Genomic DNA, 18,131 nt, shown 5'->3' with positions numbered 1-18,131 from the left:
TTTCTTTCCACTTCACAGTTACTCACTACTCTTTTTGTGGTTGTTACGTGACAAAATGTATGAATATGTTTGCATATAACTCATGCATCTGGAATGAAAAGAGTATTGGTGCCAGTGTGTTTCTACATTCAGCCTCTCTGTGCACTGCTGTGATTCAGCTGACAGCAAACATGAGTGCTGCAAGCCTCAGGCAATCTGCTAATCAAAATAAAAGGCAATAAGAGCACTTTTAACTGCTTCTCTCTGTCATGCTGTTTCATGTTTTTCTTGTTCTCTTCTCCTCCAGACAGTGAGATCGTTCCTCCTGACTGTCTGCGCCCACGGTCCTTCACCACAGTGCGCTCCTCCTCCCTGCGGCGTGAGGTCGACGACTCTCGCCTCTCAGTCAGTCTGTGCGATCTTAACCTGCAGCAGGAGGACCGAGGCCCCACCCACTCTCACCGCCACACCCTCCACCTAGCCGCGGCATCCTCCTCCTCTACCTGCCCCATCCCCCAGAACTCCCTAAACTCACAGCAGTCATCTCTGCTGCCATCTGCCCTGGAGAGCGACCTGCACTTCCACCAGCTGCGTGGCGCACACATCAAGACGCTCGATGAGCAGACAGTGGCACGGTCTGAGCACGCCCGGGAGGAACGGACACTGGTCTTCACCAACCGGCCCCTGCGCACTGGAGAGACAGTCTTCATCAAGGTCACCAAGTCCAGCCCGGCACGCTCGGGCTCACTGTCTTACGGCGTGACGTCCTGTGATCCAGCGGTGCTGCGCCCCAGTGACCTGCCGTACAACCCTGAGGCTCTGGTGGACAGGAAGGAGTTCTGGGCCGTCTGCCGTGTGCCAACTCCTCTGCAAAGCAGCGACATCCTCGGCTTCCTGGTCAACCAGGAAGGGGAGGTCATCCTCAGCCACAACGGGACCAACGTGGGGATGCAGGTGTGTGTGGATAACTCCCGCCCTCTCTGGATGTTCTTTGGCCTGCATGGAGCTGTGACGCAGCTGAGGATTCTGGGTGAGTCTTGGAAGCACAAACTGATGTCAGAGGTTCAGGTCAGTTTACAAGTAAATGAGGAGTAAATTAATCTAATACAAAGACCATTCTTATTAGATCACATTACTTATGTAATGGTTTTGACTCATGGAAACTCCTCTTTAAACCTTTTGATGCATTAGATGCAGGCACAGATGTTTTATCTACATGTTGGTAAATCTCTCTAGCTTTAGTAACAAGTGCAAAAATACTGTGCCAAAAGGTAGAAACATATAACAAGATAAAAAGGAATACAACATCCTATTGCTAAGGAAACATATGAAAGATAAAACAGAAGTCCAAACTATATATAATCCTTGAAACAGTAGAGAGACTTGCACTCATCTTTATCAGCCTGCCATGTCTCACTAACTGGAGAAAATTCCAGTTTGTATCTTTTATTCCAGACTTCCTCTGTGGATAATCCCACTTTGGAGCTATAATTGATGTGAGAAATAACCATCCTTATAGCTGTGGGACATCAGGAGCTCAAAGATCAATACATTGATCGTCATTTAGCCCAGCGCTGTGGTGATGAGACCTCCATCCTTAATTAATTTACTTACCCCACAGGTTAAAATGGATTTCTGTTAAGTGAAGAATGCTCCGACAGCGCGCCAGCTGAGGAACTCAGAGGTCAAAAGTGAATGAGCGCACTCTGTTTATTTGCCACAATATTTACAGCACCTCTTGAGGAGGAAAGGATGTGAGTACATTCAGAGAAGAGTAGTGATCTATCCTGACCTGGAAAAACAGGATGTGAGCAGAGGTGGAAAGAAATGGAAAAAAGGTAGCGAGGTTGGCTTAGATATTTTAGGGGTTATGTTTTCCAAATGATTCTAACTATGATGAGGAGGGTCTGAGGACTCCTGTGCAACCGGCCTACTTCATGAGTGTCAGCAAGATAAACGCATCCAAGTCTGCAACATTATATCAGAGTCAAAATGATTTGCCAAATGCTCTAATTATCAGTAGCGTAGGATGAGTCATGAAGCGTGAAACTTTAAAGGTACCTCAAACAGCAACAAAACTTGCAGAAGTGTCTCAAGTGTTTGACTGCTGGGGAACTAAAATTACGTCCTGCTTTCCTCCAGTGAAGGCAGCGGAAAAGGAAGCAGAGCTTGAAAAGGTTCAGAGCAACAGGGTAGGCCCATTGTGTCCTTTTAATTAGTATATAAATGTATGTTCAGGGTGCCACTTTGAAGCTCCATAACTCACCCAAACTTTACATTTAAACACCATATGAAGCTTATACAGGTTTCACAATGTTGGACTTCACCTGCTGGCATTTTAACATTGACGACAGGTTTTTATGCAATCAGTTTAATTTCAGTGACTTCTCTTAGAGATGTTCAGCTTAGTGTGTAATGATGTCACACATGGTAGATTTTGTTCCTGGAAGGTTTTTGGAAAGTTTCTCATAACCTCTGATTATATTTAAGCTTTTTAACCTGGCACATGTACACTGAAGTTAACATGTTTGTCCACCAGAGGGTTCTTCTGCACACAGTTCAAGATTCGTTTTGGTACGACTTATAGTCCTTCTCATTTCAAACTGTAGCACACACAAATGGACGACCAGCTGAACCAGTCACCCATGTATTGTTTGAATGTGTCAGAAACTGATAGATGCACCACATGTGCACCACCGCTACAACATTGATGCCAGTGATACCTAAACGTCACAATAATGACCAAATAACATTACATAATCTCATGCAAAGCCAGGCAGATGCTGTGTTGGCACTAATGATTTACTCACTGATGTTTTGCTTGGGTTGGCTCCAACTGACTGAACGACTCCTTCACTGCAACCTGCCTCCCGATTATTCCTGTTTAGTTTTCTTTTTTAAATTTCTAGGGAACCCTCAGAGCATCTCTATGCACACACAGTATACACAGCAAGTTCATTCATAAGCCGACATACATGGCAAGATAGGAACACACTGTGAAAACGTTCAATCTCTCTTTTCTTACATTAAAATATTGTGGCTGCCAATATTGATCCGGTATAATTGCAGCAAATATGTCGGCCGTAACAAGAACTCAGAGGTCTGTAAATACTGTCCTTTAATACTTAAGTGCAAAGAGAAAATAATTTACTTTGATTTAAAATGTACAGTTGGTGTACGTATTACTTTTGAGCTTCCCTTTAGAATTTATCATAACATTTTCTATTGTTACTTCTCACATTGAGCTCCTTTAGTGCAGACCTGTGTGTGTGTCCACTGTGTTCACCCTCATATCTGGGTATAACCCCCCCCCCCGACACACACACACACACACACATCAGCTGACAACAAAGCAACAGACAAGCCTGTCGATAAGTAACGGCGAACCTCAGTAAAGCTGCACCCTGTTGACAGAGATCAATTCAGTAAATGCCAGAACAGCAGACAGTCAGCCTTTATGGACTTTATTGTCGCCCTGACTCTCTCTCATTGTTGGCTGTGCTCACATTAATTTCTCTTTTTGTTGTTTTTGCAATCAGGTCCAAAGGTTTAGCGAGTACACTCTGTGATAATTTACGGCTAAATTAGTGTTTGGCTGGAGCTCAGCTGACCACCTGGTCTCCCTGTGTGTGTTTCTAATAGTGGTTTGCTAAAAACAAAAAGCCTTGGTAGCGCAGCACAACAGGAACCACAGAACAATGAAAGATGTGAGGCATGTCTCCTTATCATCTCCCATCTTTGGAATTCCCAGTGAAGTGTGACTCATCTTCACCTTTCAGCTGCTTCAAATTAGGAAGCTGTTCTAGCTCCTTATCTGCTGATTCGCTCTGAGCGGTTCAGCCTAGGGTTGAGCTGAATCAGTTGGAGTGAGGGATGTGAACCAGGGGGCCCAAGCTCTTCCAGATGGAAAGATATAGCAGTGAAAGTAGTAATGGACCTCTCTGATAAGATCAGAAATTCATGTTGCCGTGCTTTGGACATAGTAATAGACTGGGTGGATGAAATCAATAACCATCAATTTGATCAGCAGTAAGATCCAGCATTCAGTTTGGCACCAAATCAGTCAGAACACAATGCAACACTGGGAAGATATGAATGGAAACCCTCTTTAAAACCATGATAAACATTTGGTTAAAAAAATGCTTAGAACCAAAAAGAAGCACAACCAGAAAGGCCATTATTGGTTTTGTGGTTGTTTGTTGTTTGTGTTTATCTTTTGTTTTACTTATACTGTCTTGTGTTCAATTAATTAATGATTTTGGTTGGTGGATGCATCTTAAAGGGGAATGGACTGATAGGCTATAAATGAATTACCCATTAGGATGAATTAGGTTGTCTAAATCTAAAAATGTAGGATTTGATTTTCAGCGAAATAAATGTGACGATGTCAAGACAAAGTTGCTCTCTTACAGATTTCTTTTGTAACCACTTGCTTTTCAAACTTAAATGTTTCAAATGTTAAAGCAAATGTTAGTAAGAGACAAAATAACCTGAGAAAATACAGAATGTACTTGACAGATGATGGTTTCATTCATTAAGTTCCCTTAATCTATCATCATCATGCTATTCAAACAACCTGGCCCTGATGTGAAAAGTAATTATCTCCACCTGTTAAATCACGAATTAACAGTGATTAACCATGTTTTTTGGTTCAATATGACTAGGCACACCCAGGCCTGAGTATATCTAACCTGGAAAATCAAGAAACATCTTAATAGAATTAGTGTGAAAACATGAAGTAAGTTAAAAGATCTCCAAAAGCAGCACATCACGCGAAATTCTAAACAAATCATGTTATTGACATTTATCAGTCTGTCGGCCATTTCTAATGCCTTCCCGGGAATGATCTGCTCTTGGATTACTCCATGGATGATTCATTCAGAAAGTCACTGAAGAACCTAGAACGACATCTACAGGTCTGCAGGCCTGAATTGCATCAGTTAAGGTCAAAATTCATGATCCAGCAATAAGAAAGAAGCTGAGCAATAATGGCGTCCATGAGAGACTTCCAATGTCAGAACCACTGCTGACCCAAAAGAACATAAAGGCCCATCTTACATTTACCAAAAACATCTTGGTGATCTTGGAGATTATTTTCAAGCAAAAAAAATATGTATATGTAAACTGTATTTATGAAAACATATGTAAACTGTGTTATCTATTGGTTCTTGGATTCCTGCTCTTTGATTGTCCATGTACCTAGTCCAGCTGGCAGCCCTGCCTTGTGCTTTAACTTCAGTGTCTCTGGTGACAGAGCAAAGTATGACCAAAACTAAAAGTTACAAAACTGGGCCTCTCAAAACGTAGGTATTTGTCTTTTAGGATTGAAAGACTAATGGCAGAATAAAGGAATACAAAAATAAACTTTTTCTCTTCTGCCTTGTGGGGCATCCAAATATAACCACAATGTTAATCGTTTTAAAAATGTTTGTTTCTTTTGTGAATTAGAATTGAACTCCTGCCTGATTTAATGAGGTCTGAACTAGGCTCAGTACTGGAAGATTTCACAGCTTTTGACTGATATTTTATCTGACATGAAATCAAACAGTTTTCCAGCAGAAACACTGAATAACCAGCTGACCTTTGTACAGCAGCTAGACTCTGTGTGCGGGTGGTTCAGTTTGACGAGCTAAACTTGACACAATCGGTTTACAGAGACGTGTCGCCTGCAGGTTTAAAATCATGTTTTTGGTCAGTTCCATTCAAAAATCTCCAAATTTCCATTCAAAACGAGCAGAAAGCAGAGCAGTTAAACCTTCAGACAGAGATGTTAAGGAGACTTGGTGCCTGCTGGCGTTGAAACATGACCCACAGCCACCGACCCACTTCGCTTGTATTATAGATCCTGTGCTCAAGTGAGGCGGTCACCATCCATATTCTTGTGTACTGCAGCTGCCATGTTCCTGATTTTCTCCTGCTCATTTCTTCTTCTCTTCTTTTCTCAGTCCACTCCCTTTTCCACATCATTTGGTCATTTTTATTATGTTTACACACTGTACAGGATGTAAAAATACGTGCTCTAATCATTATGTGGTGCAGTGAAGAGCCTTTTTAAAATAAGACAAACAGTGAGAGGAGCTGACAGTCTTGTTAAGATTTCCTGAGTTGTTCATATCTTGAGTTTAAACACTTTAAATAAGGCAGAAATCGGAAGACGAATTTGCTCACATATTGGACTAGCTATTTAAACAATATGTTCATTTATTTAAACTTAAAAAGTATACGCCATCAATTCCCATCACTTTCAGTTGCTAAGAGATCACTGCAGGTTTAAGCTTCAGGTGGTTGCATATCTTTGTTGTGGCTGAATGACACGGCTGAGAAGCAAATCCTGCACAACATGTTATTTTCATCTGTGTCTGTGTTTAAATGCAACATGTTCCCACAAAAATTAACAAATTTTATGGATTCTGTTTTCATAAATGCTACTGTCTCCACTAGGTGCTAGTAAATTCGCCCCTTCCTCTGTTCATACCTTTGTAAATTTGGACGTTCGTACTTGTTTGGTAGGAATCGTCCCTCCCTGGATGCCAGGGCAACATTTCGCTGCTCTTCCTCTCTTCTTTCTGCCATTTTCCTTCTTTCTGTAGCAGTCACTCCAGAAGGAGGGAATGCTGCAAGTCACTGACTGGATGCAATCTGCTGGGTTTCCGTAGATGGAAAAACCTTTTATCCAATTTGAATAAATAACTAACTTTGACTGCACTGTTCAATGATTACGATTAATTGGAATGTATGAACCTGACTGTTGTGAATTTTTATGTGCACCAACCTTTCAAAACATAAGTGTACTGTTCAGCCTTTTAATAGGGCCTGTATTTTTGCAGTGTAATCTACCCAAATAATCAAAAGAAATTGCAATTAGGATGCTTTTGTGATCGTTTTTCCAAATGATCACAAAAATTCAAATAATCTAAATAAAAAAATAAAATAATAATTTAACAACAGCAATCATTTGACCTGTGTCTGAACATCAAATCAGCGCTAACCTTCTGTTTAGGACATATAAATCAGAGCAGTGTTGAAATAAAATAGTACCCATATTAGCAGCATTGCTATCAGTTCATTAACAACAAGCTTTTTTCCCAGGACTAAAAGATCAGACGTGGTCAAAGTTTTGATGATGACACTCTTCAAAATAAAACTCTAGCTCAGTGAATGGTTAAGTTATAAGATACCCTGGTTCCAAATAGGGCCACAAGTAGCAAGTGGGTCTGTTGACTTGTTGAAATTTGACTATTTTGAACCAATAAAATTACTCAAACTGTGAAAACAGGAAGTGCAGGGTGTTTCTCATTCCTTGTTTCCTGATTATAATAAATAAATAATATTTCCTATTTTATTGGATTTTCTGGCACTGTTTAAATGTCTGCACTCTGAGCCCATTTGTCTCTCCTATATTTAATACCAGGCATGTTTCTACAACAGGATTTAAAAAATGTACATTTATTGTCTTGCATCTACACGGACATGAAGACAAACACTTCAGGGATGTATGAGCGTCTCCTCCCTGCAGAACAGCCTCTTTGTCTCTAAAGATAAAATCTCCTGCACAGACAGAAGAAGAACATTAACATTTTATGCAGCAGGGTTGTTCATGACCTTAAACTTCCATCTACTGAGCTTTCCTCTCATATGTCCCAAACATCAGCGTTTTTCCACACTAAAAGCTCCTAAAACAAGAGCTTCTCTGTTTTTACTTTAAGAATCATTTCTCCTGTTGGTGGCTGTTTAGATATCACTGTTCACACAGAAAAAAATTGTATATAAACTATTTACAGCACTCTTCCGCTTCCTATTTTCAGTTGTTTTTATAATTTCCAAAAAGATGATTCCTTTTTTTCATCCAGATAGAAGGATGGTTGGACTGATGAATGAAAGCTGCAGCAGCAGGGACGTGGCCACAGCCTGCTTCTCACAGCTGTTCACAACCATCAGTTTAATCCGGACGGGATCAGGGCGAGTTCTGCTTCAGTGTCCACCCGCTCGTCCCCCGGTGGGGATTAACAAGAAGAGAAAAACACAGGGAAACAGTCATGCTAAAATGCAGCAGGGTGACAGCGCTCTGATAATCCGATGTAAGGTGACACAGTCACACCTTTTTTGGAGACTCATTGGAATGTTCTCAACTTTTCCTTTACACTTAAAGTTCGGAGTGCTCTGTAAAACGCCAGGACAGTATATGAATGAGGAAGGTTCAAATCCCAGCAAGCTCTGAGGGCTTTGCAAGTTTCCTTTTTGCTGGTACTCCAGCTTTTTTACACAGTCCAAAAGCATGCATAGGTTCATTGTTCAGTCGTCGAACATTTCGGTCATTCATAGGCTGGTGACCTGTACAAGGTGTACCCTGGCTCTTATTGATTTAATCCAAGCAGCCACGCTCATATGAGAGCTGTTACTCCTCCACATCCAAGAGTCAGTTGAAGTGGTTTGAACGTCTGATCAGGATGCCTCATTGGCACCTTCCTACGGAGGTTTTAGGGGCAATAAGAGGGGAGACAATGGAGCAGTCCCAGAAGCTCATGGAGGAACTACATTTCCTTTCTGGCCTGAAGAAAACCATGAGAGTGAGCTGGAGACATCTTGTAAAATAATGGGTGTTTTTTTTTAAATCCTCAAAAAAACTATTTTAGCTTAAAGGAAAATCTGACACTGTGTTCACCGCAGGTTGCTTCCACATCATCATGTTACCTATCACACCTTCTGTCAAAATTGCCATGGTTACTGGAGTATCAAACAAGACTGCCCCCCTCTGGAAAAGAGCTGAAGTGCAGCCATGGAGGAAAATGAGAGAGTAAAAGCTGTTTTTTTTTTTTATTCTACCTTAATCTCTGGAGGCTTTTAAAGGTCAGCATTAGTCTGAAATATGGCTTTAAGATGGCTACATTTTATTATTCCTGCATCAATCAGAATGCATTCAGGTGATTTTGTGTGTTTATAGGTATAGAAGTGGGAGAAGCTACTCCTCCTAATGCTGTTCCTCCCCCTGCTTCTTTAGATGACCTGGCATGTCTTGTAAAACACTCCCACTACATCACAGTAACACTCGTATACATTGTTGTTGGCACCAAAGGGCTTGGGAGCACCAGGCAAACCCCCCGGCATGCAAACAAAAGAGATTCCATGTCTTAACCCGAGCCCTTCCCCATCATGCCACATCAAACAGATCCTGATTTAGAGCCATGAGCTGCAGGACAGAAATACTGACCTAGCTCCAAGGGGACATTAACTCCATTAAAGAGACAAATGTGTGTGTGATGGCTCTGTTCGGATTGGTCTGGCTGCAGATTTCTGGGATAGCTGTTAGTTCGGAGCCGTCATCCTGATGTTCTCGGTTTAGTTTACCTATCCAGAAGAACCACCACACCTTCAAACGTGCATTAATAGCATGTTCAAAGAAAACAAAGCAGTAGTCTCTGGTTAATTATCCGAAATGCACACAGCAGCTGACTTCCAATGGTAACTTAAGTTTTTTGGCAGGGAGCTCCAGGGAAGGTAATTAAAGTAATCTGCACTTACGTGTTGAAGCAGCAAAGCGTTTGATGGGAATGCTTCACGGATGATTAGATGTTCCCTCTGTGCAACATTGTATTTGCATTTAAATGTGTGGAGCATATTCTGTTTTCTTGTCTTACTGTGATTGTAAACTGGTGTAAATATCAGAGCAGTGTGAGAGAAGAGATTTGTGACGCTATCTGGAGTAGTCTATTGTTTAAATTACATTATTTGCTTGTTTATTGGACAACTTGAAGAAGAAGAAAAGTCCAAACGCCCATTTAACAAATAATCCCCTTCTGGCTGATGGTAATGTCTGTTTTCTACACATCTGGTAAGCACAGAGTGATATTAACTGATTCTTACAGCTACTGAGAGAATGTTAAGAGCTGCGGATAGGAACCAAATTAAGAATTTATCAGAAAGCACTTTGACCTGTTGCCTCAGGGTGGTTACAACCAAACTAATGAACTAGCAGAAGTTTAATAAGCCCTTCTGTAGGATCTAGCTACAATGCTACAATACAAACCAAGCTGGGTCCTTTTAATGCCTCTGGTATCCTGGTTACTGAATTTTCTTTTCTTGCTTTAACTGAATTTTGTACAGATGCCTACAAAAACATTAGATTGTTTTTTATTTAAATACTGAAAAAGTATATAACATGTAAATGCATTCAATTCAAATGGAAGTGAGAATAAAACCATAACCAACCAGACCGCAGTGAACAAATGTGCTGTGTGTGTGTGTGTGTGTTAATATTCTTAAGTTAGGTATTTGAAGTTTGGCCAAAATATGATGCACATTATTTGATCAGAAGAGAAGCAGACAGATGTAAACAATCTCTCATGGATCAGATTGCAAACACTACAGGCTGGCGACACCACCTAACAACATTTATCAGGTTATTTTAGAGGAGTAACGTGTTCAGAAATGTTTCGGGTTTTACATCCTGTTTGTCATGCCGGTTATACAGCTGCCTCCCAGCTTTCCAAACATTACTGGCTTTCCAGCATGTGTTCCCTAAGCTTCCACTCGGAATTCCCATTTGTCTCTTCTGTGTAAAATAAATTCAGCATGCAGACTGGAAGACACCTGACTGCGCCCGTTCCTCTTTGTAGAGATGAATCTCTTGGAATTTCTAATCTTTCTGCTTTCATGGTTGTAATGCTTCGACTCCTGGGAAAATGTAGATACTGCTTTTGTTCAGGGTCTGTACTGTTGTCCATGAGTGGTGAAGCGAAGGCGAACGTAAAAGAGCAGCTGCATGCAAACTCTATGCAGAAACACCCCAGTCCAGATTCAAACCCCGGATCGTCTTTCTGCAAGACAACAGAGCCACCAACTGCATCACCATCCAGCCCACCTTAGAAATGTAAAAAAAAGACATATATTACCTAATTAGAAAAGCTGTGCTAAAATACAGATGCATTGTTGAAAAACCTCACTCTAACTTCCTTCCAAATAAATCAAGAAGGTTTATTAATTCATGATTTACAGAAGTTGTGTGAGTTTGCTGCTGTAGATTATTCATATCTAATTATGCCAGGGTGGAAAGATACCAGCAATAATCTTGGAAGTGTAAGACCAAAGTGGCGATTTGTTTTTGTCCATATTGCACAGAACCTCCTCAAACCATATACGGTGGTGGTGGGCTTGTTTTACAGAGACAGAACCTGAACACCTTGCAGTCATAGAGTCAGCCATGAACCACTATTTACTGTATCTGTATTTTTATTATTAGTACTTAAAAGTTGAGATTTGTATAACACAATGCACCTTTAATTTGTCTGTAGAATATTTTAAACCAGACAAACTTCCCCTTCTCTGCACTTTTCATTACTCATTAAACCGTCATGTTATCCAGCGGAAACAACCAAACTGAAAAGAGATTTTCTCTAATGGCGAACTAAAGGAATTTATCTGCTGTGTCTCATTCGGCTAGGCTCCACTCATGTCGGGGATCCACGGGCCACATCCAACCCCAGCTCACCCTCCTCCTCTCCACACACTCCCAGCGCCCTGGGAAGCGGCATCTCTGACCCGGTTCTGAACGGAGGCTTGTGTTCTGCCGCCTACTGCAGCTCAGCGGGAGGTAAGTCTGCCCAAACGGGCCGGTACATTACTATTCCAGAGCTGGGGAAGGAAACCAAGCAAACGTCTTTATGGGATAGTGAGCATATTTCATCCCGCTGCATTTTGGAAAAAAACAAACTTCACAGTATCAGGAAAATGTTTGATATGTGATGTTGTGTCACATTTAACCATTACATAAAACATAAAAACTGGTAGATTCACACCTAATTCCATTTGAGGTTTTATGTCATGCCGTCCTCTGGATTTCACTTTCATGTTAGTTTTGCCTGTTTGAGATTTTTTTCTTTCTTTCTCACAGAAATGTGGGACCTCTGGTAACCACTGGAGGTTACAACAGAGCTGCAGAATCTAATTTATCCAAAAGCAAAATAAAACATGACGTGGACTCAAAAAGAACATCTACAGTGGCTTTCAGAAGTTTACACACCCCTTGAACTTCAATACATAATGAGAAATTAAAGCCTCAGACTTCAGTATTTATTATAGAGTCTTTATTCCACAGTTGAACATAAGTAGTCCATAATTCTGAAGTTGAAGGAAATGAAACATGGTTTTTAAAGTGTTTAATGTAAGGTGTAGCAAACATTTATATTCTGCCCCCCTGAATGAATACTTTGTAGAATCACCTTATTGCTTAATTACAGCTGGTGCAAATATGTCTGCTATTGATCTTGGCACTCTCACTGTTAAGTGTTCATCAGGGTGAAGGTCAAAGTCTAGGTTGTGTCCAGGATGTGTGGGGTCTGCAGAGGTGTTAACTACCCTTTTCCTAACCTGTACAAGATTGGATGGAGAGCATCTGTGACCATACATTTTGAGGTCTTTCCACAGATTATCAGTGGGATTTAAGTCTGGACTTTGACTGGACCGTTTTTACACATTGCTGGAAGTTGAACCCCTGTTACAGTCTCATGTATGCATGGGCCAGTATAAGAATTCTACTGCATTGAAAACCCTGAGTAAAAATTATACCGTTTCACCTTCATCAAAAACATTTTAAACAAAAATGGAGAACAAAATCTAACTGTTTTAAAAATAAGAGGACTAATTGCTAATAGTTAAAATAATATTGAATATTACAAATATATTAATGTCACCTCTGACATTTATTCGTTGTTGAGAACACAGCTCTGAATGTTAACAGTGAGCTGTTTGTGTGCTAAATCGTTTGTTAAACTTAAGTTTTATTTAAAAGTCAAGAATGAAATTCTAGTTCAGTCAGAAGTTGTCAGCTGAAATTAAAGTTAGTGTCAGCCTAAACAGCAGGTCATTTTAGAAGAGTTAGTAACACATGTGTACAGACTAAAGCAAAATATGGAATCTGGAACATCAGCTGAATCTGGCAGAAGGGTTAGCTTATTGCACAGAATATTATTGCTTCTAGCTATTCTGCTCTTTATGAAGAAACGCTGAAAGACTTTATTTGCTTGCTATTTAGCTGGGATCGGTTAGCTAGCTCTGCTCAACAGATATACTGCATTAGACGTTTAGTACGCCAACTCCAAAGATTTGAGATATTTTATAAGCTCACTTCTGAATACAATCAGTTGCGCTGGATTTTATTTAAGCGATCAGAGAAAATCTAGATGAGTATAAATGTATTCTGCACTTCTCAGATTTTCAATTGTAAGCTACATTTCCTTCTGTGTCCTTTCTTCCTTCTTCAACCCTTCTTAGTGTTGGTCTATCACTTAAAATCCTCCAAAATACAATCAAGTTTGTGGCTGTAACAAATGTGAAAATGTTTGAGTGTAATTACAATTGCATGGAACTTTATGTTCTGGTAAAAAAGCAGCATACTGTATATTAGGTCTTCTTGCTGCCACTTTGCTTTTAGGGGTTCGGCTGATATCAGTTTGATTCGGCCTGTCAGTGCAGTCAGAGTCTAGCTGAGATGTTCTCAAAGTGTCTGTCTCTCATGTCAACATTTCCTCTCTGTTCTTACTACAGGAACGACCCCCAGTTCCCCGGTCAGCCTCCCCAAGTCGCCCACGTTCCCATCGGGCCGGGGGCCGTGGTCTGACGAGTGCTCCATCTGCTACGAGAACGCAGTGGACTCGGTCATCTACACCTGCGGACACATGTGTCTGTGCTACACCTGCGGCCTCAAGCTCAAGAAGATGTCCAACGCCTGCTGTCCCATCTGCAGGAGACAGATCAAAGACATCATCAAGACGTATCGCAGCACGTAAAGAGAGCCAACGTGCGGCTTCGCCTCAGTGTTTAACTAAGAGTACTTTGACTTATGACCTTTTCCTTTTTTCAGGAAGGTCTCTGAAAGTGGCATGATGTTGCAGGTTTCCTCCTCTGGGATTGTAAAAACCTTTTAGTGAGGAGGAAGCAGCTAAACTGATCTCTCGTGTGGAGCCTCACTCTGTGATTTAGGACCTGTTTGTGCTGAAGCTAACGAGTCGCTTTGGGGCTAATTGTTTAACGGCTTCTCTACACGATGACCGAAGCTCAGCCTGCTGCAAGTCATCTTCCCAGTATGTCACAACTTGTGTCTGTGATACTGGCCGCAGTTTGGCTGTTTTTAATCATGATTTTCAGTGTGTTCAGAGACATCTGGCAGGGTTGAGTTTCCAAGTAGGATTGTTACCTTTCTTGTACTAAATAATCTATTGTACCTTGATGGTAGTTTTATTTCAAATGTCGATAGCTGTATCGTCATGCTAGCTAGCTGCTTGCTCTGCAGTGTAGTGCGATGCACTGAAATCAGTGTTTATTGAGACTCGTCTGCTGAAACAATCTCAAACCTGCAAACTCTGCAGCTCTGATTTCTGAAAGAAAACACAAACGGTAATTTGGTTACTCCTCAGGGCCAGCTGCCATTTCTCAATAGAATCCTTTTCCAAATTCTACCTATAAAACTCTACCTGACACACTGTGAGTGTTGACTATAAAGCGTCCTCCCCATCACAACAGAGTCGAAGGATTGTTGCCATCTGCCTCCTGCCTTAACACACAGAACCTGTTCTGTGTTTTGTTTTTCCAAAATCCCAGATCCAGAACCAAATGATGCTGCTTTATAGCACAAACTGTCACTCAGAGGAGAAAAAAAGCACACAAAATCAAACTATTTTTGTAGAAATCCATTTTCCTTATCAGTCATTTTAAATGTAAGATAAATGTAACACTTTGTGACAGAAGATTCATCAGCAGCAGAGATCCTTCACTGAAACTTAAGAGGAAGGAAAAAGAAAAGGAGAAACTGATTATTTCTTTGAATATGTCAAGGATTTATAGCCCTGAATTTTTAGTATATCATTTATATTTATTGTAAAATGTAAATGTAGTAATAATTCCAAGATTTAATAGCTCAGGAAACAATAAAAGATTATCATGCAGTCTGTCTTAAATCTATATAAATACAACCTCCTAGAGACAACAAAGCACCAAAATGGAACAGTTGCACATGATTTTCGACGGAAAGAAGCAGCCAAGTGCTGCTAATCAGATGCAGTGAATAACTGGTCAAAAGCAGACATTAACTTTTTTTTAAATATAGAACTTTTGGTGGTTCTGGAGTGTTCACTGGCTTTTTAACACAATGCCAAGACGAAAAGACATCAGCGACAACTGAGGTTGTCCATGAGTTTAGAACTGTAAGATAGTTTCCAAACTATTTTATTCTAAAGAGAGATATAATATTCAAATGGAGAACAATTTGGACAGCTGCCAATCTACCCAGGAGTGGACATCCAAGCAACTTCATCCCAAGGTCTGACGTTCCAGTGGACAAAACATCCAAGAGCTCCGTCTGAGACTCTACATGCCTCAGATGGCCTTTTAAAATTTATAACAGAACAATCAGTTCCTGAAAGGTTAGAAAGCTGCAACTGAATGAATAAAAAGGGTTCCAGAGCAATGTCCTTTGGATGGATGAGACCAAAGTAGAGATCTTAACCCATAATGCACAGCACTGTGTTAAAGAAAAAGATTACGCAAATCAGCACAAACACCTCACACCAGCTGTCAAACACAGTGGTGGTGGGGTAATGATCTGGGCCTCTTGCAGTGAACAAGTTGATCATGAACTCTTCTGCACATGAAAGTATTCAAAACTAAAATGTAAGCTCCTCTGTCCAACAGCTGAAGCATTGTCCAAACTAGGGAAACCAACAGAACAATGATCCCAAACAGAGCAGTAAATCTAGATCAGTGATGGAAAAACAGAAGCATCTAGGTGTCGAATTCAGATGAGAGTAACATGGTAGATGTTGTAGTTAATCTGAGGTTGCATTTACTTCCTTTTAAGACCCTTTGAAGGCCAGAAGATTATAAGTTCTGACATGTAAAATTGTAGAACTGAGGGAGTGGACCATGTCATCTCTCAAGAAGCTCTACGGCTGTGTTTTAGTTTCGTTTTGTAGATAATTAATTAATGGGGCTCTAATTTTTTTGCTGCTGATGGGAATATTTTACAAATCCCTCCCACGTTATGGTTGGAATTCGCTACTGCTTGAAGTGTTAATTCACATTTGAATGTTAATTTATGAGTTCAGAGAAATGTATTCATTTAAACTGAGGAAAAAACCTATTTGTGTTATTATTTTTAAGTTTTCCTGGATTGATTATTATTCTCCTAAGATTTCTCCTTTTTTTCTCCTTTATTGAAACCATGAGATCCAAAATGTATTTGTTTGTACCTGATGCTGTGGAGAGACGTTTGCAGTACAATCAAAACCAGATTTCAGGTGTTCTTTTGCTGTAATTGAAGGTGTTTATTTAGCTGCGTTAGGGACCCTTACTCTCCGCCTCTGTGTTTATAGCACCTATTATATCAGTGTATGGATATGGAAATGTCACATTATGAGGCTACTGATTGTAATCTTGTGTTTAGGCCAGCGTTGCTCTCTCCTTATTCTGTGCAGACCAAATCAAAACAAGGGACATTTTTAGCACAGTTGTGTTTGGAGCTGCCCTCTGTTGGAGTAAAACCCGAAACTGCAGTCTGCCTGTCAGACATTCACCTGTAACTGATTTTATACTTTCAGTGTGATGCTGTTTTTCTTATCCTTCATGCACAGAACTCAAGACGCTCCTTGAATGTTATGAACCTGTAATGTAATATTTATTTGTCCATCACTGATGTGTGGACTGCTTTTGTTAATGTGTGTTTGCTTTTTTTCCTGCATCTATTCGATGGTGATGGAGATCGGCTGTGTCCACTCACTCACACCGCTGCACATTTACACTTTCTTTAAATCTCACCATCACACCTGAGATGAAAGTTTCCTTTTGTTCACTCAGAGGGAACATCGGGACCAAACGTAGTCAAGCGTCAGAGCTTAACACTGTAGGCGTTCCTGCAGAAAGGGAACCAGAGGCTGAAAAAAACAACGTACATGCACTCTGTTTGGCTTTTTCTTAATGTGACACAGCGGCTGAAATCATATACAAAGCTGTATTTTGTTTCTTTTTCATTTAAAGCAGCAGTGTGAGTTGGATGATTGTGGTTAATAAACTTTCCAGATGTGTTTGAGACAAATATGTTTGACTCGTTATTAAAATCCTGTATGCGCCAGACAGCAGTAACAGCGAGGTTATAACTTGATAACACAGATGCAATAATTAGAGAAACTGTCTGCCAGCAAAACGTCTGGGGATGGGGTATGCAGCCCCATACTGTACTAGTACTCGTACTCGTCGTCTTTCGCTTTATCTGGGACCGGGTCGCGGGGGCAGCAGGCTCAAGCAGGCTCAGCAGAGACGCCCAGACACCTCCTCCAGCTCCTCTGGGGGGAACCCTGAGATACTTGAACTGCTCCACCTGAGGCAGGAACTCCCCTCCAACCTGAAGAGGACAAGCCACCCTTTTCCGGTCGAGAACCATGGCCTTGGACTTAGAGGAGCTGATCTTCATCCCAGCCGCGAACCACCCCAACGCATGCTGTAGGTCTAGAGGGGGCCAGCAGGACTGGTCAGGACAGGTCATCTGAAAAAAGAAGGGACGAAATCCACTGGTCCCCAAACCAGACCCCTCTGGCCCCATACTGCTCCCACAAAATTTGGAGCACAAAATTGTCAAAAATATCTTGGTATAGTGAAGCATTAAGAGCTCCTTTTACTGGAACTAAGGGGCCGAGCCCACTCCTGAAAAGCAGCCCCACACAATAATCCTCCCTCCACCAACCTTTACTTAGACACAACTCCCAAACCCACACTGCCAAATAGAGATGGCTGGTTTGTGAAACCAGGAAATACGTCTCCACTGCTCTAGAACCTGGTCTGGTGACAGGTTTGGATGTAGTTCCTCAGCGACAGAAACCCATTTCATGAAGCTGTCTAAGACTTGTTCTTCAGCTAATCTAAAGGAGGTCTATAGCTACTGACTGTAGAAAGTTGGGGACCTCTGCACATTCTGCACCTCTGTCAAACTACTTCATGGGTTAGTCGATGTCATCCCCAATTGCTTCTACTTTGTCATTATACTACTAACAGTTGATAGTAGCAAGAAAATTCACAAGTGGATTTATCGCATCCCATCACAGTACCAGGCTGAAATTCACTGAGTGGGTCACTGAGAGTGACCCATTCTTTCCTTAATGTTTGCAGAACCA

At 41.0% G+C, this 18,131-nt stretch overlaps 1 protein-coding gene across 3 annotated transcripts in view; it reads left to right on the top strand.

Moving 5' to 3' along the window:
- neurl1aa (neuralized E3 ubiquitin protein ligase 1Aa) overlaps positions 1–17,059 on the top strand; it is a 116,785-nt gene extending 99,726 nt beyond the window's left edge. For all 3 annotated transcript variants that reach the window (XM_047365760.1, XM_047365762.1, XM_047365761.1), the window contains exons 4-6: positions 287–1,009; positions 11,417–11,566; positions 13,519–17,059. In XM_047365760.1, the coding sequence (XP_047221716.1) occupies positions 287–1,009; positions 11,417–11,566; positions 13,519–13,760 (1,115 nt within the window). In that variant the 3' untranslated portion in view covers positions 13,761–17,059. The remainder of the gene's footprint in view (positions 1–286; positions 1,010–11,416; positions 11,567–13,518) is intronic.
- The last annotated feature ends 1,072 nt before the right edge of the window (positions 17,060–18,131 follow it).

This window comes from Girardinichthys multiradiatus, chromosome 5 (assembly GCF_021462225.1).
Source record: "Girardinichthys multiradiatus isolate DD_20200921_A chromosome 5, DD_fGirMul_XY1, whole genome shotgun sequence".
Classification (NCBI taxonomy): Eukaryota; Metazoa; Chordata; class Actinopteri; order Cyprinodontiformes; family Goodeidae; genus Girardinichthys; species Girardinichthys multiradiatus.
The sequence above is the reverse complement of the archived record's forward strand: the minus strand, read 5'-3'. Positions and strand labels throughout refer to the sequence as shown.